General features: G+C 39.6%; 2 protein-coding genes across 3 annotated transcripts in view; one reads left to right on the forward strand and one right to left on the reverse strand.

Annotated features, from left to right (window-relative positions):
• LOC122792944 (RIB43A-like with coiled-coils protein 2) overlaps positions 1-7,581 on the reverse strand; it is a 582,834-nt gene extending 575,253 nt beyond the window's left edge. The window contains exon 1 of one of the 2 annotated variants that reach the window (XM_044060542.1): positions 7,247-7,581. The gene's annotated coding sequence lies outside the window, so the exon portion shown is untranslated. Of the gene's footprint in view, positions 1-5,134; positions 5,245-7,246 lie in introns of those variants that run through there. The other variant, XM_044060534.1, reaches the window with a different exon arrangement.
• A 2,844-nt stretch (positions 7,582-10,425) lies between these two features.
• Positions 10,426-23,779, forward strand: part of SMC1A (structural maintenance of chromosomes 1A) — a 1,753,330-nt gene continuing 1,739,976 nt past the window's right edge. Inside the window, exon 1 of the mRNA XM_044060554.1 lies at positions 10,426-10,709. Within this exon, the coding sequence (XP_043916489.1) occupies positions 10,601-10,709 (109 nt within the window). The 5' untranslated portion in view covers positions 10,426-10,600. The remainder of the gene's footprint in view (positions 10,710-23,779) is intronic.

Below are 23,779 nucleotides of genomic sequence, written 5' to 3' on the forward strand. Positions count from 1 at the left end.
ACTAGGTCTTGTTTTAGATTGTTTAGTAAACAACCTGGGATATTAGCTGGTCCCATCAAGACTGTGTTTTTGGCCTTGGTGAGAAATGAGATGAGCTATTTTCTAGAGATACTAGCAGAGGATGGGTGTCAGGTATGCTTTGGGATATCACAGGTGGGGATGGGGGTGACTTTGCACTGAATATGTCAGCTAGCAGATTGACGATATCTTCTGGTGTAGTATAAGTGATCCCATCTACAACCAGTTCAGCACAAAGCTGGGTATTCCCTTTTAGACTTCGGACATAGTTAAAGAATGCCTTCTGATTATGCTTAGCTACAGATGTGATTTTAGTTTCATAATTTTCTTTAGAAGACTTAACAAAATTTCTGATTTTCTTGTTTAGGCTTAGGAGGGAACTCTTCCTCTGCAGAGTGATATCCCTCTTGCTTTTGGACAACAGTTTCTTCCTCTTGTTATATAATCTGTTTATACTTGAAATCCAGCATAGTGGTTTGTTTTTATAGGAAGACCTGGTTTTGATCCGGTCAGGTACAGCAGAGTTTATGCAGTCACTTAAGTGTTTGTACAGGTTATTTGCGTACACTTCTACATAATTATCAGTGACGTCAGTGATTGCTGGTGGTGTGAAACTTTTTATACCATCGCTTATTAGGATGTAGTTAGCTTTGGTGAAGTTTTTTTATAATTTTTGTTCCTGTGGAGGGTGTCAGTTCCAGTAGTTACGTCAAACAAGACTGATTTGTGGTCTGACCTAATCAGGGAGAGCATCACGCATGGGGAAGTACAGTGACCCCACCCCATGTTGGTGAGTACTATGTCTACAATACTAGCGCCCCTAGTGGGGGTGCAGTCTATCTGTTCCAGAGCATTTGTGTTAACAAAGTCCAGGAACCTCTAGGCTAACGTGTTTTCGCTCATGTATGTCCCCCAGTCTATGGAAGGATAGTTGAAATCTCCCATGACTAAGGTGTTGGGCTGTATGGTGAGGGATTCCAGTAAATCGAGGTAGGCGGTGTGCTTACTCTGGTTCATGGTGGGGGATCTATAGCTAGCAATGATGTGGTATGGTGCTTTCCGAATAGTTAATTGGACAGGGATTAGTTTGAGAGAGTCATGCTGTTTGACCAGTTTTGAAGTGTATTTGGTTTTAATGCAGATGAATACACCTCCACCTTTGGTTCCTTCATACTAATTTGGAGGTCTGAACATGTGGAAGACATTGTAACCTTGTACAACTGGGGTAGTCTCAGTGACGAACCACATCTCAGTAACTGCACAGACATCAGCATCCTCCAAGGAAGTGCAGTTTCATGTTTAAACTCCGAGCATTAAGCAGCAATACCCTGAGTTTGTCTCTAATAGATTTTCTTACATTGGAAAATGTGTTGTTTTGACATTGCCTAAAAAAGGCACTATGGAGGAGGCAAGGGTCTTTGCCAGTATCCGAAAGCCTACAGGGGATAGGTGCAGACCATCACTAGCAATGTAGTGAGGTCTATCTACCATATCTTCCCAGGCTGACAGATACTGGATCCCCCTGGACTGACACCAGAAGCTGAGCCAATTGTTGAAGTCAATCATTTTTTTGTTTATATTGTGGCATCATCCTGGGCGAGGGTAGGATACTGCTTAGGGCTAGGGACATATCTGTCTGGGACACCTAATCAGAGTTCCATCATGTCTCTCTTCATATAGTCCAGAGAGGTATGTCTCAAGTAATTCACTCCAACATGGACTATGACAGAGTCATAACAGTACTTGTCGAGTGACTTGAGTGCATGCATGATCAAATCCTGGCACCTGATAAGTAGCTGACTGTGACCTTCACCTTGTCCAGTCCGGTGAGGAGGACATCTGTGTGTCTAACTATGGAGTCGCCTATGACCAAGACATTTGATGTGTTTTTCAATAGGGGCTTATTTATTGAGACACAGGTGAGTGTGTGCTGATATGTGTAGTGGTTTCTTTATGCTTAGTGGTGAGTGTGTGTGGTGTGCATTTGGCAGGTCTCTGTTCTTTTGGTAGGCTTTTAGTGAGTACTTCCATGTATGTGGGTTTATGTGTCATTACCTTATTTTGTGTGAAAGGGGAAGCGTGTGTGCTGACAACCTGTTTGATGTCTAGTTTGTTTTTACATGACAGAACTGACTCCAGTTCCACAGTGTATTTGCATCTCCCACACAGGGTGTTAGTTTACTTTAGGAGTAAATGGCGGTCAGTATACATGAAGCAATTGCTACATTGCCTCAAGATGCCCATATCAGTCAAGCTGGCAGGAGAAATGATGGGAAACTGCCCGTTCATTGTGACAAGGTTTTTCGGGTCTATATTACACGGTCAAAAGCTAATAATAGTGAATGGCCACAACTTCGAAAACACCGGAACTTGAAGTTGCAATGTTCTTCTTTCGGCTTTTCCTGGTTAGGGGTCGCCACAGCGGAACTCCAATCTGCTAATGATTGGCAGTAGAGGTGCCAGCTCGACGCCCAACTTTCAAGGAAGGCACGCCCATTTACGCATGTCTTTCGAACGCCACTCGACAGCGGGGAGGACATGCAGACTCCACACAGAAGGTGCTCCAGCCGGGAATCGAATGGGAGAACCTCTTGCTGTGAGGCGACAACGCTACTGCTGCACCACTACACCCCCCGCTAAATATATACATACCAACTCTGAGATCACACTACAGTGAGGAAAGGGCAAATACTCCTATCTACACTGTAGTGCAACCCCACAATAACAATTTCAAGTTCTAGTGTTTTCGAAGTTGTGGTTGTTCGCTATTACTAGCTTTCGACCACGTGATATAGACCCAGATTTTTCTGAATGTGGTATTTGGAAGGAAGTAAGTGGAGAGTTTACTATTAAATGTTCGAAGTGCATGTGTTCGACCAGCATGTGGTCGAAAGGCACTTTTCAAATGGACAGAATGCTGAACCAAAATACATAGATTACACTACAGCAAATAGGTAGTGTACTTCGAGTATCTGAGGTCAGCATTGTGCACGGAGATCGTGGTTCAGTGAGGAACAGGGAATTAGTCCATCTCCTCACTGTAGTGTGATCTTGGAGTTGGTATATTTAATTTGCAGGGGGTGTGGGGTGGTGCAGGGGGCACAACCCCCCCCCTGCAAAAATGTATTTCTTTCGGCTTTTCCTGGTTAGGGGTCACCACAGCAGAACTCTGGTCCGGTCACGACTGGCAGTGGATTTTACAGTGCCGAGTTGCCAGCCCGACACCCAACCCTCAACGAAGGCACGCCCATTCACGCTCGCACCTACCTGCATGCCTTTAACGTCACTCAACCGCGGGGAGGGCATGCAAACTCCACACAGAAGGCGCTCCAGCCGAGAATCGATCGGGAGAACTGTTGACTGTAGAGTGTAACTGTACATTAAGGTGCATAGCATGGGTGACTGACATCACCTCCTGCTATGTCGAATACATCGAACTACGGGATGTTGACATACTTATTTTTTTGCCATGGCTGCTGTTTCAAAGTTCTGAATTCTGCATTTTGGGTGAACGGTCGATGAATGCAGTTTCGGAATTTCAGTAGTAAACCAACTGGACTTAGTCACAAACAGCAAAAATGAAGCAGCAATTCAATTAAATACAGTTAACAAAGGGTAGTGCTGTCTTAAAATATACTTGTTTTTCATTTTTTTTTTTTTTTAGTGGATGCCTTGGATTTCGGTGCAGATGCACTCCAAACCTCTGGCTAAAGTTGCCAAATATTGAGCAGCTATGGTAAACTGAGAGCAAACCCACACAAATGCAAGACTTATATACAGACAAATTTAAACAAACAGTTTTAACTCAACTACCAATGGGAATTCCCCAAACTGAGGCTTTCTCCAACAATCCCCAACTCGGATGGTCCTGTGCTGTACACTTCTGGCACAGAGGTTCAGGGAGGCTATTTTAATGTAAGATGGCTGGTTTAAGAACACAGTGTTACCAAACAGTCTAGATTCAGCAGGTCTGAATCTAGCCTATGCTATATAAGGCAATGAAACACAATTTCTAGATGGGAAGGAGTAAGGGAGAGTCACTTAAAGGTCAAAGTGAGAATGTTTAGTAATATACTAATAGATGACCTGCAGTGGTACCACTCTCTGCATAAACTGGCAGCTCTGTGAACAGTGGGAGACTATGGAGAGAGTTTCCAATAGAGGATTTTAAATTGGGGAGGTTTCCTTATATGCAAGCACGGGGAACCCCATTTGCACAAGATGAAGTGAAAGACACAGGAAGTCCAAAATGATTATGATCATAATGTATATAGAGAATTTACATATATATATATATATATATATATATATATATATATATATATACACACACATATATATATATATCACCTCTGTGCATACATGGTCGTCTTCCCATACCTTCAACAGGTATATGAATCCTACCACCTCCTTCTTTCTGTGCCCTAACCTATGTACAGTGCCACCTATGCAGCAGCCTTTCCTGAAGGCCTCGTAACACAGTGACCTTACACATCCCATGACTGTACAATACAAATTAACATAATATGGAGTAGCTGTGTTTTGTTCTCTTCAGTCACGCTGTCATCATTTGGCGGTTTTGTATATGTATTAACAAAACAGACATTTAAATGTCGCTCTAAATACTGGTTATAACCTATATTTTGCGCAACTGGTATTCGGAAAGGCGGTATAAAGTTCCGTACGATAAAAACACATTATGCACACATGTACGCGTGCAAAGATGCCCTTGTGTGTATATATAAAAAAAGTGACAAAGAGGCAGATACACAGAAATGCAGTTTTATGGTGGGGTTAGCGTCTTTGATGATAAATAACCCAGCATACATTTGACTGTGTGGACAGTGCTGCGAAGTCTTACATCTCAGTTACAGTCAATACATACCTGCTCCACTTTGGATAGCCACTTCGAAAGCAGTACTTTTATGACAAACAAAACACGATGAGACATATTCTAAGCTAGGCAGTTTATACATGAATAACTACATATATACTTCGTGCGTGTATAAAAAATGAGGTACGGACATTGGTGTCAACACGAATCAAGCTAGCATAATCTAAAATTGATGACATAAATCTGATCAACGTGGAAAGAGAAACATATCATTTGTTCTACCTGCTAATAATGCCGGAGTTTGCTCGAAGTTTTCGCTTAAAGACAATTTCCACCCGGTGCGGGAGTTCTAAACGCCTACGAGTACGCAACACTTGAAGGTTTATTTAGGAGCTCTTTGTCCACAAGACGCTTACAATTACCATGGAAACTGGGAGAGTCCATAGTACTAGTCATGGCGGGGGACTTCAAAACAATCAGCGAAACAGGAGTTACAATTACAAATATTACAGGACTTAGAAGAACTAGTAAATGAACCTCATCTATACATTCGTACATACACTAATGTTATCCATGTTTTTTTTCAGTTCACTGTGCAAAGTTATTAGTGCTTGGTATATTTGCTTGCAACTCCCACTCTAATATCGCCCACCCCATTCAACCACTACCTTTCTTTCCACCCCACTAACTACCTTGATTATGGCAAGCTCAGATGCTCCTAAGCCTAGTACTTATTATACAGCAGGAACTTCTTATTGTAACATCTGTTAATGTCTGTTATGTACTTCACAGATAAAGATTCTAGTTGTCTACTGATGTACTATGTTCCTCATCTGTAAATATGTTTAGTAATTAATTGCTATGTTAATCAAATTGTTAATCGCCATGTAATCAAGTGTAACTACTGTCTGTTTATTTCAACTGTGGAGCTTTTCTCCCCGGGCCTCCGCTGAAAATGGACCTACGTCCAGTCGGACACTCCCGGTCAACAAATGTAAATAAATAAATAAATGTATGCGTCTCATGAATGGTTAACGCATATGTCCCTTAATAAACCAGATATATACGTTCAGTTGTCACTATGTGTTCTTCAGATTGCCTACTCATTCATACACGCGCGCGCGCGCACACACACAGCATATTCTTCAATGTCAGTAATAAAAAGTGCTACATTAGTGCGAATGCTTAAAAGTACACATTTTAGGACGCAAAACGGCATAATTACAAGCATATGACCACATTTAAGCTGAACCTAAAAAAATCAAAGGCATGAAGTTCTTGTGCTGAGAATGCACAGGTCCTGGTCATTCATTCCGATTTAAATTAATTTCCATAGCTGTAAAAGTATCACGGCGCAAGGGACTGGAGAAAATATGCTGTCATCAAGTTATGGTTACTACCTGTCCACCCTTAGGCTGTGACAAAGCTAAAATAATGGGGGGATCCCAAAATCAGGGACAAGTTTTAAATATTGCACTTATGGACTTAGAAAGTTGCTACAATAACACGTTTTGTGTTAGCATGCATTTTTTTAAAGTATAAAGTCAAAAACCGAAAGCTGCAGTGGTTGTGCTGCGGTAGCTCAGTTAGAGCGTCTTCTGTGCGGCGACATGCGTGAATGAGCGTTCCTTCGGTGAAGGTTGTGCGTTAGGCCCGGCAAGCCGGCACGTAAAAATCTACTGCCAATCATTAGCGGACCGGAGTTCCGCTGTGGCGACCACTAACCGGGAAAAGCCGAAAGACACAAACAAACAAAGTCAAAACCAAAATATCTATCATTTAGTGATTCCAGTCCTCATTGTTTTGCCAGAAATACATACATTTTACGTGGAGCAGACCCAAAATATGAAGCAATAACCTGGACATTCTACAAAAATCTGGATAGCCGAGTGATATGTTGGGAGACACCCCTCAGATGTATCTGAAAAGAGTTCCTTACTTTGAGTCTTAAGCCGCACTTTCATTGTCAAGAATTTTAACAGATACGCGTGCTACATATTTAATATTAATTCATAAAAAATCATTTTTGAAAGTATGAAGAAAAAGTTATGTAAATAATGTATTGTACTTCATAACTGACTCCCTTAGGAAGTGTCCCACATTTTGCCTATTGAGAGAAGTAGTGTTCTACAATTTGGAGATGGTAGGTCGAGAGCAATGGTTTGAGAAGTTATCCCGGAGTTATATGAAAAATGGCAACTTTCCCAAGTATTCTCTCTGTAAGAACACAGTAGTCGTAATAAATAATAATAAACAATCACGTTTTATCCAAAACACTGTTATGTGATACGAAACAGAACAACTCAAATTCTACAAGCGTGAGCTTTTATTTTTGAAAAAAAAAAACAAAACAAACAACGTAGTGCGACCATTTATACTGCTATAGGTACTCACCCCGCTTCTCCTGTTCCGGAGAATGCTGCTCCCAATCTTATACCAGTTGACGACTATATAGATGCTGGGCATACAGAGGATGTTGACCTTGAGGAAGCCCCACGTGGCCGTCGTCCTAAAGACAAATCTTGGACTAAAGTCACTCGACGTAAAACTGACAGCTCCAAACGTCTAAAAAAGACTATCTCTGGTAATGATCATAGTTGATTTAGCTGTGTACCTTAGTGATGCAATCTTCATGGTCTCTTTAAGAAAGTGATTGTTGGTTTCTGACTGGGTCTATTGGACATTTGCTTATTGGATGTTTATTTTGGTCTCACCTTTACAAGTTAACTTAAATTATATTAATAGATTTCAAGCAGTAAAATGGAAAAAGACAACCTCCACATTTCTAAATACCCCAACCGGAGTTCCCCAAGGCTCCATACTAGGTCCCCTCCTCTTTAACATATTCATAAATAATTTCCGTAACTCTATCCCATTTTCAAACATTATCCAATATGCAGATGACTCAACTATTATCTGCTCGGCCTCATCTATCCCTACACTCCTCAAGCTCACTCAAGACGCTTTTTTAACCACAGAGCAATGGATGAAAAGAAACCACCTAGCACTAAACGCCTCTAAAACCAAATTAATGGTGTTCACCCCCTCTAAAGTCACCTATTTCGATAGTAACACATTCTCTATTACTAGTCAAAACAACACACCTCTGGAACTGGTCTCAGAGACCAAATTACTTGGTGTCCAAATTGATAACCAGCTCAAATTCAACTCCCATATACAACTAAATATCAAAAACCCATCAAAAACTTGGTATGCTCTATCGGCAAAAGCACTACCTTACACCTGCTACTAAAATCACTCTTTCTACTTCCTTTCTTATCCCCTCACTTCTCTATGGAGCACCACTTCTAACTAACATACAGTCCTCTCTGAAAACACAACTCTCCTCTTGCTATAACAAAATTGCCAAGTTCGCTACCAGCCACAAGTCTTCCACCCACCACTGTTCCTCTCCAACAACTACATTGGCTAGAACTACCCAAGCATCTCACCTATACTCAACTAACTCTTGCACACAAGCTAATCTTCAACCCCTCCCTCTGTCCCTCCCTGTCTTCTACCTTTAAAATGCATCTACCCAATAGAGTATTAAGGTCTAACAACCAAAATCTCTTAGAAGTCCACAAACCAACTCGTCCCCCAGGCAAAAATCTTCTATCACATGGTTTAGCACGCCTCTGGAACTCCCTACCTCCATCAATTGCACACCTCCAACCATTTTTCTTTCAAAAAATCCCTTCATTCATATCTAGTATCCCAGTGGGAATGCTCTTGCTTTCACCCCACATAATTAACACTGGTAATTTCCATCTTCCTTTCCTTCCCCTATCTACACCTGCAATATTTCCTTAGAATTCCTCCTATCTCATACACTCTTGTGTTCTGTATCCACTAGAATACACCACACTGTACCCTTTACATGTAAGATTGCTGATATGTAACCGTTCTTCTCATTAAGTACCTTGAAACATTCCTTCTTTGTTTGTACCACCTGTATGCTACATTACTAGTTGTATTATTTGTAAAAGTTTTCAGCTCTAGTTTGTACTAGCTGTATTGTTTCCTCTAATACTATGTAATTGTTTGTTTGAATCTCTTACTCTTGTATAATTATCATGATTAACCGATTGTAACTTTGATTGTTTGGAGCTTTTCTCCCCAGGACTCCATTGAAAACGGGTTCTTCTTGGCCCAATGGACTATCCTGGTAAACCAACAGAAAATAAATAAATAAATAAATAAATAAATTCATGTACTACCATCGTGCTACCACACACAGATGTTTATGTTTCTTTGTTTATTTCCCTTAGACTACAGTGTTTATATAGTGACTATGGCAGGCTATGGGGTCCCATCTGGTTTCATTATTACCTTTGCAATGACAAGCTACCTGTCATGAATATGTTCTTTTCAGAGTCTATTCTGCTATACATTTTATTTGCAATTACAGCTTTGGTTACTAACGTGGGGGATGCGTGATATGATTTAATACTGTATTATAATTCTAGAGGCATTTTATTGAATATCACTAAATGTTTGACTGTCTGTCATGTTATTGATATTTTATGATACGTTGTTATTCTTGTTGTACACGTTGATTTTCTTAATAAAACTGGCGTAATCAGCTAATCAAGGACAAATCCACAGAACGAAGCACTTGGAGCCTCCAATACTACGAAGTACGACTTTATTAAACAGAAACAACAGCAAAGGGCGCTAGTAAAATATAAATATTACTTTGAAAATGTTTCTTTTCTAAAAATCTTTGACTCGAAGGTATTACTATCATGATTTTTTTTTAAAAGGACCTACGTCCAGTCGGAAACTCCCGGTCAACAAATGTAAATAAATAAATAATGATTTTTATAAATAGTCACATCAAATAATTCAACATTTCTTTATTAAAATTATATGTAAATTTACGAGAGCTAGTGGTGTTGTTAATATACTGCAGACATTCAGTCAATTTTTCTTCACCTTCAGTCCAAAAAATGTTATTTGATCATTTTATTGATATTTTATGACACATTGTTATTCTTGTTGTACACGTTGATTTTCTTAATAAAACTGGACTAATTATCTAATCAGGGACAAATCCAGAAATAATCAAGGGCAATCGATGACACTTTTAAAATGTTAGTACTATTAACCTGAGACATTGACAAAATGAAAGAATGTGAATTAATACTACGTCACTAATTGTTGTCATTATTTATTTAGTGTAATTTGTCACCTTTTCTCCAAAAGTCACACGTTTTAGGAGGAATAGGGGCATAGCTAAAATATGAGTAAAAAAAAAAAATCAGGGACAGCCTTGATAGATATGTGTATGGTTTATCCTGTAGATTTTCAAATTTCATGGTAAACGATCCACTTCCTGACTTTGAAAAGGTGGCGACCCTGTATAGGTCAGTATTTTAGATGCACAAAAGTTCAGAATAACCTACTTGCTATAGTATAAATCTAGTACTGCATAAAGACGCACAAAGCAAAACAAGCCCCTAAAGTTACTCGTACTTTCCTACTTAGAGTTGACAGTGAAACGGAAGCGCTTTTGTGCCAGTGTTTTTCCGGATATAGTTAGTTTCTTACCTCTGATTGGACGTTTATCTCGCGGTAGCGCAAGAGGCTTGCGGAGCGCGCTTCTGGTTTAGTCTTGGAAGATGGCAGTGCATTATATTTATTTTCTCATGTGAACGGCTGCACTCCCTTATAGGTTCTTACTTTCGATTTGTCACTGGTTTGCTTTCCAGTCATTTGGATTTGTGACTGAGACAGGAAGCAGCCATGGGGTACCTGAAGCTAATTGAGATCGAGAACTTCAAGTCCTATAAGGGCCGCCAGATCATAGGGCCCTTTAAGAACTTTACTGCAATTATTGGTCCTAATGGTTCAGGTAAGATGGTGATTTATAAGTTTGTTGGGGATGTTGCAATCACATAATTGTTTACTGCTGTCTTGTTTTGCCTTTTTAAGAGTGTTTGTGTTACTGTCATTGATAGAGTTGCCTGCTTTCTGCTTCCTTGTTTCTCTTTTTAAGATAGCATTGTGTTTCGTGTGTGCTGTTTAAGGTGGTGCCCCAGGAGGGTCCTTAAATGTTGGGATGTTCATCTGAACTGCAATTTGCGCACTCTATAGCTGGTATCCAGTGCCAAGTCTCGAAGTTGGATGGTATACGACTTAGTAACGATGTTGAAGGCACACGACTGGCATTTCTAAACTTCAAAGGATAACATTTCAGAATTGGAGGATTCTAGCTTAATTGCAGACTGGGTTGGTGTTGTTTATTTTAGTGTTAACTTGTTTTGTTTTATCTGTTACTATGTTTCTACATCATACTTGTTAAAATTGAACTAAGGAACTGTGTACAGTTTGTGAAAATGCCATTTGGTTGGGTAGCACTGGCATTATTGTGAAGCGTATTTTAAATGGTAGAAGGTGTTTGCATGCAAGGTACGTTTTGGGGATTGGATTCTAAGTGCATCTGTCAAAAGCTTTGCTACCGTTGTGTCTCAAATTGAACTAAGGAACTGTGTGCAGTTTGTGAAAATGCCATTTGGTTGGGTAGCACTGGCATTATTGTGAAGTGTGTTTTTAAATGGTAGAAGGTGTTTGCATGCAAGGTACATTTTTGGGGATTTGATTATAAGTGCATCTCTCATAAGCCTTGCCACCGTGGTGTCATCAGCAGTGTGTCTTGCAATTTCAGTTAACTGCCTCATTTGATAGAAGGTGCAAGAGGTAATAAACGTGAGTGTATGTCCTAGGTTTTATTGAGTTTTTACTAATTGTTTCTCTCCTAGTAACCTGTACACCCATTGCTAATCCGAGTAGTAGTTTTGGATGGTAGGTGGAGACTTCATATTCAAACATATGTAGCAGTATCTTAAATTATGCTTAGGTGCTTACTTGAGTATTGATATGTGATGATCATGAGGATGCAGGTTTAGGCTTCTAAAGAATTTTTTTAGCTTTTGTAATTTAAATATTAATAACCCAGAGCCATTCTTGCATGTTACTCCTCTAATTTTGCGTTACTGTGCATTATGGATAGAAGAGTTTGTGGGTTCCCATCTGTTTGGGCAGATTAGGTTCTAATAGTGTAAGGGAGATACTTATCTCTGTGAGGTGACAGTGACTGTTCTAAATATGTGGTATTCTCTATGACACACTTCACATGTGTTTGTTGCATATAAAAATTGTGTTTTTTGAATAGATGTTTGTGTTCATTACTTGTGGATGTGCAGTATATATGTGCAGATAGTGTCTGTTGAGGCTCTGTATGTGGCGCAGACATCACCCCTTAGTAACGTGTATAATACTGAAAAGCAGAACAAGGCTCTGAGATGATTAGTGTAATTTTGCAGTTTAGGTTCTTTGGTTTGACAGTGTTGTGGTCATTGAAGTTAAGTGTTTGGACAAGTACACAGTGAAGGAGACATACTCTTTGATTGCCCAAATACAGTAGCATGATCACGTCTCTGGACCTAGATGCTGTAGCTTTTTCATTAAGCTGTGCAATGAAAAAGGACTCTTTTTTAACAGTAGTGGATGCATACTGATTGATGGGCAATTTGTTGTCCACATAGGTTCACAGATCCCTTACTACAGTATCATTTTTCGGGGGGGGGGGGTTCTCTGTGATAGTTACTTGGTACGTTGTGCTTGCCAAATGAGACTGCTGTATATTTTTTGGAATTTAGTTTTAGTCCACGGTTATGATACCTGCTATATGTTTGGGAAAGAACTTCTTCTGGAGAGTTCTTGATGGCATCGGGTTTACTATCATCCTTTAACTTGGTCAGCCATAAACCCTTGACATGAGCTTTTACTGAGGAGAAGTAAATGCCAAAGAGGAGTGACCCAAGGATTAAACCGTGGGGATATACCACTAGTGACAGCTCTCTTTAGAGGAGGTAGAGCTGCCTATCCTAAGTTTCTGAGTTCTATTGGTGAGGCAGTTTGCTGTCCAACAAATTACATAGGGATTGACGTTTAACTCGGGGAGTTATCAAAAATTCCTGAGTGTGGGATGTTGGTGAACACCTTACAAGGTTCAGATATACAGTGTGTACATTTCCTTCACCCCCCCTGCATCCATAGCTTAGTAACCTTCTTAAAGAAGTCATGCAGGTTAAGCAGGGAGGATCTGCAATTGACAAAACCAGAATGGGTTACATCAAAAGTTTGTCGGTTACTTATGTCCTTATTAGTTTTATAATTATTCTATCCTTTATCCTTATGGATGATGCTGGTTAGACTTGTGGGTCTGTAATTACCCAGGTCCATTCACTCTCCTTGCACAGATCCTGTCTGGACGCTGGTATTGAATAGTCTGTGTAAGGGGTTTGATAGGTCCGGCTTTAGTCTAGCCAGTAGGCAGCCTGGTATGTTATCCAAACTCTCGGAAGAAGTGTTCATAGCTTTCCAAAGTCCTTTTCCTAATTTTTTTCTTAGGAGATGGGGGGGGGGGCTTTAATGCAGGTATGTAGGATATGGGGGGGCTGTAATGCCGGTATGTAGGGGGTGATGTTAGCCAGTCTGCTAGTGGATACGTTTAGCTCACTGTCCTCTGGGTCTGACTATGTATTATCATTTACTGTTAGCTCTGCATTGTGCTTTGTATTGTTTATGGAGTTTCTAACATAGTTAACAAGCTTTATGGCTATCATTTGCCTGTTTGACTTTTTTTTTTACCCTCCTGTCTAGCTTTGGGTGACTTGGTCACGGACCAAACTTGGCGTTTTTAACATCTTGAGAGCTGTGTCTTTTTATTGCATAATTTATTTCACTGGTATAGGATTTAAAAAGGGCCGTTGAGGTTGGAGAATGAATGCTTACCTGCTTGTTTTGACAGGCAGGTTGACTGCAGTACCACCTCTTTTTGTGTCATGGCTAAGTAAAGCCATAGGAACGTCACTAAGCAATATGTATTGTCAGCCATTCAAGTGCAGGTGTTTCCTCTGAAGAATATTGCAAGTTTCAAAAGGCAAACGCGTCTGTAGCAGATCCATACTATTCATATTTAATGGTAATAAATAAAGGAAAGTAAGTTCAAACTAAAATAAACCGCACCAACAAAATTAGAGCCCCCTGTATTGTTTTCGATAAGCTCCATTATGACATTTCCATGTAAACTGGATACCAAATCCGGACTAGCCAGAAAACCAATAAACACGAACACACTGAAACGGCTCAAACTTTTGGATACCAAAAACGACAATGAAGTGATTGTATTTAGCGCTTTCTTCCACTTTATTTATAACATGGACTTCTTCAGAAAAACGGGAACTCTCCCATGTTCCCGTTTTTATACATTACAGGATGTGATGTCATGTTGATCTCACACGTTTTTATGTTCATACTAATAATCATAATTTAACACTACATTTTAAAATTCTTTCATTATTTTTAAATAAGTCATTAATAATGCACTATAATGTGAAATCATGTTCTTATTGAATATACAAAAATAAACAATTATTTATATAAAAATTATTATTATTACGTCTGTGTGTATGTATACACACAAAAAAATACAGCTATAATCATATTGTTAAAATATGTAATATTCTGAACAATAAAGAGTGTACATAAATATAATTTGATCATAATACAACTTCCACCCTCCCTCAACACACACACACTCCCTCACTTGAACTGACATACACTCGCACTCACACACACATTGGGACAACACAACACACACACGTGTATTATGATCAATTATAGTATGAACATAAAAACGTGTGAGATCAACATGACATCACATCCTGTAATGTATAAAAACGGGAACATGGGAGAGTTCCCGTTTTTCTGAAGAAGTCCATGTTATAAATAAAGTGGAAGAAAGCGCTAAATACAATCACTTCATTGTCGTTTTTGGTATCCAAAAGTTTGAGCCGTTTCAGTGTGTTCGTGTTTATTTCCATGTAAACTCTTGGGGGATCTACTGATCAGGCTGATGGGTCTAACATTGTCTGCTTACGTACATTCTCCCCCTTGAACTGGTACCATGTTATGGGTCAGGGGCATGTCTGTTTGTAACATTTCACTCAATGTGATAGGGGTTTAATTAGGTTTTTCCTTGATCCTAAATAAGAATTAACCAGTATGTTTGGCCCTGTGGAACTTGAGCTTTTAATTTTACTTATGGCAGTATCATGGTTGCAGTTACATAAGGAATGTCTACATTTGTCTCTTCAGCCTAATGTCCGTAGTCTCTTTAGTGTGAAGTCTTTCTGCAAGCGTGTTTGCTAATGCCTGTGGTTGGGCATTCACATCCTGTTGATAATCTGTAACATTCATAATGTTGCCTGTCATAATTTAAAGAATATGTTACACCTGTCAGCCTTTTAGAGTAAGCTGTGAGCCATTAGATCTTGATGATTTGGTTAGAATTTTTTTGTCCTGTACTTCATTAGACTAATTCGATTTGAATATCTTAAGTGAAGCAGCACAATTTTTCTGTTGTATATGTATATATCTTTTATTTTTTGATGCCATCATTTTTGTAATCTGTGAAGAATAGAGTACAGGCAGGATGGAGTGGGTGGAGAAGAGTGTCAGGAGTGATTTGTGACAGACGAGTACCAGTAAGAGTGAAAAGGAAGGTCTACAAGAGGGTAGTGAGACCAGCTGTATTATACGGGTTGGAGACAGTGGCATTGATAAAAAGGCAGGAGTCGGAGCTGGACGTGGCAGAGTTAAAGATGTTAAGATTTGCACTGGGTGTGACGAGGTATATTAGAGGGTCAGCCCAGTTTGGAAGGTTTGGCGACAAAGCCAGAGAGGCAAGATTACATTGGTTTGGACATGTGCTGAGGAGGGATGCTGAGTATATTGGGAAAAAGATGCTAAGGATGAAGCTACCAGGTAACAGGAAAAGTGGAAGGCCTAAGATAAGGTTTATGGATGTGGTGAGAGAGGACATGCAGGTGGTTGGTGTGACAGAGCAAGATGCAGAGGACAGGAAGAAATGGAAACGGATGATCCGCTGTGGCAACCCCTAACGGGAACAGCCAAAAGAAGAATATGATGATGATTATGTGTAGTACCTCACACCATTATGTGTTCATGGATGTTTTGTCTGCAGTTGAGTTTGATGTTACTGTTGGGTTAAAGATGATGACTATGGGTTAAAGATGATGACTATGTAAAGTGTAACTTTTGATTGGGGAACAGAAAGGTTATGTCTTCCAGTGTGATATCTAAGATATGGTTTCAAATTGTAAGAAGTCAGTATTTTGCCATATTTATCATATTTATTTGACTCTGAGTGGTTTAACCTGTGTGTGTTTGGATAAAGTTCATAGGTTGGTACTAGGCTGTCAGCCCTAGGGCCTATACAAGCCTAGCCATAACAACTCCCTGGCTATTTCTTCCCACACTATTTACTTCCCTGGACCCCTGTCTAGCAGGGAGACTGACGTGATCCCCGGGGTGAATTTCCTTTCTCCCATCCGATCGTCAAGGTTCCTTTTTGAAGAGGACCAAAGAGGCACTCTGACATGTATGGGCAATCTATTCCAGAGTCTGGGGAGTCTGTGGGTCAGGAACCTATCCCTCCAGCATGTTTTGTTTATTATGATGACAAGGTTTAGATCCCTGGAGCGTGTGGCTCTGAGGGATTGGGATTTCTTGAAGTGTAGCATGTCCAACAGCTCTGGGTTTGACATGGCCTTGTATGTTAAGCAAAGATCGCCTCTGAGTAGACGATATGCGACGGAGAGTATAGCTGGAGTTTTTTAAGGCGGTCAGCGTAGGGCATCTGCTTTAGGCCTGTGATTCTTTTAGTGAGATATTTCTGCGGCCTTTCCAGTTGTTGCAGATGTCTTGAGAGGTACATACCAAACAGGGCTTTGTATTCTATAATGGGTCTAATGAGGGATGAGTACAGTGGGACAATGACCTCCTTTTTTCTGGATGAAAAGCCCTTAGTGATGAGGTGTGCCACATGGAAGAATTTTGTGACTGTTGTGGCAATGTGGTTATTGAAGGTGAGACCACTGTCCACCTGTGTCCCTAAGTCTCTTATCACACTTTCGGTGTTTAGTGTACTGCCACCTATATGATAATTCACGGATACATGTTTTTTCCCCAAAGGGGATAACTATACATTTCTTGGCATTGAGCTTGAGCCCATGGCTCTGGCACAAAGCATCTGTTTCTGTAAGGCCCTTTTGTAGAGTATCCACATCATTTGGGGATTCAATAATGGCTCCCAGTTTGCAGTCATCTGTGAACTTTGTTATCCAGAGTCCCTTAGTGTTGGCCTGTACTTCAGAGAAGTAGATGCCAAGCAAGAGCGGTCCCAGGACTGAACCCTGAGGTACTCCACTTGTCACTTGTCTGGAGGTGGATTTGGAGTCTGCTACTTTTACAGTGTGGGTTCTTTCAGTAAGCCAGTTAGCAACCCATTGGGTGATGTAGGGATTAATGCCCAGCTTAATAAGTTTATCTATGATTCCAGAGTGGGGGATGGTGTCAAAGGCCTTGGCAAGGTCTAGATAGGCTGTGTGGACCACCTTACCCTTGTCCATGGCTTTGGAGACTGATTCAAAGAAGTCAATCAGGTTCAGGAGACAAGATCGGCCCTTCACGAACCCAAACTGGGTGGGGTCCAGTGTTTGAAGGTTGCCAATGTCTTTGTTTATAAGTTCCATGATAATACGCTCCATGGCCTTGCAGATGAGGCTAATCAGACTGATGGGACGGTAGTTTCTGGGATCGAAGGTGGATCCTCCCTTGTGGAGTGGGATAACTGTAGCTCTGCGCCACTCAGTGGGCACGAAACCTGAGGTGAGGCTATGATTAAACATTATGCTTAGGTGAAGTGCCAGTTCATATTGTAGTTCATGTAGTACACAGCCCGGGATGTCATCTGGTCCCATGGATGCTGTATTCTTAGCTTTGGAGAGTGCGTTTTTTTACCTGTGTGGCCGTTATTACCGGAATTTGGCAATCTTCCGGTATTGAAGGTGTGTGTTTGGATAAAGTTATATACCTACAAGGGTTGTTGTGTTTTTATTGTATTTTATTTTATTTTTTTCAATTTAGTCAGAAAATCATCATGCTGTATAGGAGATATAGACAGTGTATGATATAATGTAAGTGCAGAACCCTGGTATCATACTTTATATAAACTGAGACATCACCATTTATTCCTTTAACCTGCAACAAAGGCCATGTCCCTTTTGGTTTTACTGACTTTGTGATAGAAAACCATCTCAGCCAGTCCAGCTGTATTTGGGGAATTGCTTTCAGACACTGATGGTGTGAAACCAGAAAGGCTCCTGGTTTGAAGGTAATGAGGTTACTGGCTAAGTGATCAGGATGTAAGGTTTGAAAATAATGGTGTTTGAATTCTTTTGAGAAGTAGTATGCAAAAATTCAGCTATATTATGACGTCTGCTGTTTAGGTCCAAGAAAAATTGCTAGTACACCTTTCCTAATAAACCAAATTGACTTAAGAGCAGTATGCAGTCATGAAAATAGATTAGATTATTTAGTGTACAATCTAATGTACAAAAATGGCCTTTCTTGTATAATTGTTTGTCTTTTCGGCTTTTCCCGGTTAGGGGTTGCCACAGCGGAACTCCGGTATGCTAATGATTGGCAGTAGATTTTTATGGTGCAGAGTTGCCAGCCTGGCGCCCACCTTCAGGGAAGGCACGCCCCTTCACGCATGTCTTTCGGAGGCCACTCAACCGTGGGGAGGATATGCAGACTACACACAGAAGGCACTCCAGCCGAGAATCTAACAGGAGAACCTCTTGCTGTGAGGCAACAACGCTACTGCTGTACCACCGCGGCTACCACTTAAACAATTCATATTCATTAAATAGTGCTGTCAACCTTGATCTCTGCACTCCCTTCTAGTTCAACATGATAAAATTTAAAGTGAACATTCCATTTTGTTAAAAGCCTATTTGAACCATATATCCCCCTTTCAAAATTGTATATCTACTAAGAAATGTTTCTAAAAATATATATATATATATATTTTCTAAATAAACACATAGTGCATAATAAAAAAAATCACAACTTGGCTGCCCTGAGTTTTAAAAGTGAAGATATACTAATGTTGTCATTATGCCCCGGTGGTCTCCCAGAGTCCAGTGTAACCTGCCAAAATAGCTCCCTGTACTCGAGTCTTTAAGAAATGGTTTAACAATAAATATTAATTTGATACTTTTAATTCGCATGCTGTACAAAGAGGTGGGGGCGACAGTTATAAAGTACAGTTGGATAAATTGTCTGTTTTAATAACTAAATACAAAATGCTATGTGTTGACAATGATTAAGATAAAAGAATGTCTTGAGAGAAATATTGTACCGAAGGGACTTTGGGTTTATAAATTCCCTAACGATTTTGGGGCTGATTCAGAGTTGTTTGACGAAATGGTGGAGGTATTCAACCGCTGTGGTTTGGATGTGGTTAGGTTAATTATAAGACAAAACAACATTACTTTAAGTAAATTGAAACCACAGATTGATGAGCTTAATAAGAATATTACTAATGACTTGATGTTTACCATTGCTACTGAAAGATGTAAGTATGACAGTTTGTTTGAGGAGGTGGATAAAAAGTGCATGAATGCAATTAACAAAAAGGTTGGGAAACTCAGTTGTGAGATTCTTGAATACAAGGAAAAAAGGAGTTGCCCACCACCTATTAATAAAAAATCCTTTAGGACCAACAATTTGGATTTGAATGGGGGTACTTCTGTCAACAATGGGGATGGCATTTCCTCGAAGGTACCCCATAGTGGGGACGATGATTTTGAGAACCCTGGCTCCCGGAGATCGGAGAGGTTAAGGAACCAAAATCCAAGGGACCAGTCCTTTTGTGGGTCAAAACAGGGGGGAGTGGGGGGTAGAGGTTATGGCAGATTCTAGTGTTATACATAATGATATTATCAAGACTGATTATCAATATTCCTACAAGGGGTTTAACATTTTTAATTACAGTAATATCAATCTTACCGTTGAGCATTTTAACATTTTTTCAAAAGGTTTTAAGTTTGTACCCCATAGAAAATGTAATCTTACTAAGCTTATTCTGGGTCTGAAATGCTTTGTACGCAAGGTGAATTTTGAAATCATCTGGAGACGGCTAGGTACGGTAACAAACCTAGGAGACGCAGTACCTATAACCCCCCTTTACTCCCTCAGTTAAAAAGGTAGTAAGTGTAGCATATTTAAAACATAATAGTTTTCCAAATCTCAACAAAGAAGAACATTCAATTATTGAACACCTTTCTAATGATAGGAATATTCGTGTGATGAAGCTGGACAAGGGTGAGGGGGTTGTTATTATGGACTGTATTAACTATGAGGCCAAAATTATGGACCACCAATACCTTTCTACCAGTCTCAAGAAATTAAATCAATATAGCTTATCAACGTATTGATTTAGAGCTGCAGGACTTGCTATTTGAGGGGGTTATTGATCTCGAGGTGTATAGGTATTTGGTTAATTCTAGCCCCAAAATAGCTAGTATTTTTGGGATACCTAAGGTCCACAAGGACAGCGTTGACCCCCCCGCTTCGTCCAATTGTTTCAGCTGAGGGCTCTAAAGCTGCCCCTCTGGCGAAGTATGTGGACAATGAGCTTAAAAAATTAAGGGGGACAGAAAACAAGCTGCTCAAAGACTCCTGGGACATTTTGAGGAATATTGACCCAAGGCTTAGCACAGACAAGCTTATTTTTGTCACCATAGATATTAAGAACCTCTTCTCAGTTATACCCCACCATGTTGGGTTAGAGTGGTTAGAATAATCACTAGTAGAAAAAGGGGTCAATAACAACCAACTTCAATCTTTGTTGAGGTTGTTTTGAGCAACAACTTTTTGTATTTTTCTGGGGAATTCTTCCAGCAGGTCACGGGAGTAGCCATGGGGTCTCATTGTACCCCCATCTGTGCAAACATCATACTATCCTGGTGGGAAAGAAATTATGTACTTGATTCATAATTTAAGGGATGTTGGTCCTTGTATAAGAGGTTTTTGGACGACATCTGCTTGTTTTGGAACGACACTGAGGATAAGTTAAAGGAGTTCTTAGAATTTCTTGACACTACCACCAGTTTTTTTTACTTTCACTCATAAGGTGTTCTACGACAATATGGAATTTTTGGATGTAGTCATTCAAAAAGTTGATCATGGTTTCTGCTCAAAGGTGTTTCAGAAGGACACTTTTTCCAACTCCTGTTTGCATTTTTTCCAGTGCCCATCCCTTACATCAGAAGTTAGGGATAGTTAAAGGGCAATTTATTAGCATTAGTCGCCTGACATCCATTGATGAGGACGTTGGTAAAGAATGTGACACCCTGGAAGGCTACTTTTTTGATAGAGGATATCTCATTCACATAGTGAAAAACTATAGGCAGGAGGTTAAACAGAAAAGGGGTGAGCTCTATTTTCCCTTATAAGGGAGTGGCCCCCTTGTGACGAGTGATTTTGAGGACTAGGCCTGAAGAGGCGGTCAACATCAACAGAATTTTTTCTATGGAATTTTGTGGTGATGCCCCCCACTTGAGTCAGTTGATTCAAAGTGAGTGGGGGAAGTTTTTGGAATTTACAGATTTGGATGTTATCAAACATGAACCCTTGCACCTTGTGTATAGAAAGGGTAAAAACTTGAAGGCTATGTTTGAGAACACTCAATACAATATAGGTTCCAACCACCGTAAGAAAATTGGTACATATGGTTGTGGTACATGTACACAATGTGCCTTTATGACAAATTGTGAAAAGATTTTCCTCACTAGTAGGGAAGGGATATCTATAACAATATGTATTCAAACTGTATTACTTCGGGGGTTGTCTACATTTCTGTTTGTAAAATTTGCAGGCATTTTATCTTGGAAAAACTGAGAGGAAGTTGAAAAGACGTGTGTGCGAACACCTTTATGATGTTAGGACCATGAATGAGCGGAATGCACTTTACAAGCACACACTAGTTTGCAATGGGGCTAGGTTTATATTCTTTGGTCGAGCAGGTGCCCATGGACAAAAGAGGTGGTCCTTCGGAGGCTAGACTCGAGTGCAGAGAGCTATTTTGGCAGGTTACCCTGGACTCTGGGAGACCACCAGGAATTAATGACAACATCAGTATATCTTCACTTTTAAAACTCAGGGCAGCCAAGTTGTGATTTTTTTTATTATGCACTGTGTTTATTTAGAAAATGTATGTATATATCAGGGCAGCCAAGTTGTGATTTTTTTATTATGCACTGTGTTTATTTATTTAGAACATTTATATATATTTTTTAGAAACATTTCTTTGTAGATGTACAATTTTGAAAGGGGGATATATGGTTCAAGTAGGCTTTTAACAAAATGGAATGTTCACTTTAAATTTTATCATATAACTTAATTGAATTATTTATTAAAACATGGTACTGATTGGTTCTTTTTTGGCTTTTAAATTGTACTTAAACACAGTGGTTTTATCTGATTAAGTCTGATTATTTTGTGACAAAAACATCTGTTAACTGTTTGTTGGCATTAATTTTCTTGGGATTAAAGCCTTCTTTGCCTAGCTGCATCTTTTTGGACTGGTACTTTTTTTGTTTATTGGTCTTTTTTACACATGGTCATTTATTGTAGGTTAGAAAGGTAGTTTTGTTGAAATTTCGGTACAGGAGAAATGGACATGTTTAAGCTCCTGTAAAGCCTTCCCTTTGTCCTAAAGAGACTTAAACCAGCAGGCAATCTAGAGGAGCATCCAGCAGCTTAGCCTTAATATCATCATGTAAAGGTTGAAGCTGAAGCCAAGAATACCTCATCAGAACTGAACCAAAAGCAGCGGCCCTAGAAGAGGCATCTGCTGCATCATAACTACATTTGATAGAATGACAAAGTACTTGAGAGGAAGTCCCTAGCAAAGAATTCAATTCATAGAGCAAAACCTTCGCTGGAAATTCTGAGAAATTCTGTTAAACTTCTGATGCACGGGTTTCTGCAGTATTCACTGCATCTCTGATTACACAAACAATGGGATTGCACAACAGAAGATTTTAAAGGGGAAGCTTTTTACCCCACTGTTAGATCTCATCATTAGTAACTCAAACACGAGCCCAATCCAGAACAACCAAAACAGTGTTGTTGCAGGGTGGAAACTTATTACTCACTGTTCTGTGAAAAGCACTTTCAGTGACAAACAGTACATTCTCAAATTCCTCCTCCTTTGAGCCTTTCCTGGATATTAGAACATTACTGTGGTCCTCGGCAGTCACAAAAAAGGTATATGCTGCGCTGCATCTGCCCAAGCATTAAGCATACATGTGTACTTGGAAGTGAAGTTATGGCTTGGTCTACACATTTTAATATTTGATGGTTAGGTGGACTTGAGTCTTTTTCACCTGAAACCCTGACCAAAGGCACGTCTGATAACATAACACATACGGCAAGTTCCTGAGAGTCGCAGTAGATTTAAATGGATTACAGATACTTGGCCAAGAAGTTACAAATAATGTGGAAAGCATAAGTGGAGACGTACTTGCAGGAACAACAATTCCTGATATTGTGCAAATGATCCAAGTATATGTCGGTTTGCTTCAATTTGTCATACCAAAAAATATAAAAGTAGCCCAGGTGAAGCAGCTGGATTGGACCCACTCACCAAAAATGGATGACTGTGTTATAAATCACAAAATCACTTTAATCGAATCAATACATAAATCCAGGAGTAAAATGGATAAGTGCTTTCTTTTAGATAATCTAGACTTCATCAGACAACAGTTAAAGAATAGGTACTTCCTTTTATACAAACTAAACAGGGAGTGACATAATTTAAAATTGATTAGGGCAGATAAATGACTTTACATTAAATATTCATTAGATGAATAAATTAAAATGAAATCCTAAATATAGCAACAGATTGCAAGACACAAAACCCCCACAGCAGTATAAATACAAGTTAAATGCATTAAATAAAAATGAAATTACAAATTTATA

The sequence above is a fragment of the Protopterus annectens genome, chromosome 1.part0 (assembly GCF_019279795.1).
Source record: "Protopterus annectens isolate FY-2018-M chromosome 1.part0, PAN1.0, whole genome shotgun sequence".
Lineage (NCBI taxonomy): Eukaryota > Metazoa > Chordata > Ceratodontiformes > Protopteridae > Protopterus > Protopterus annectens.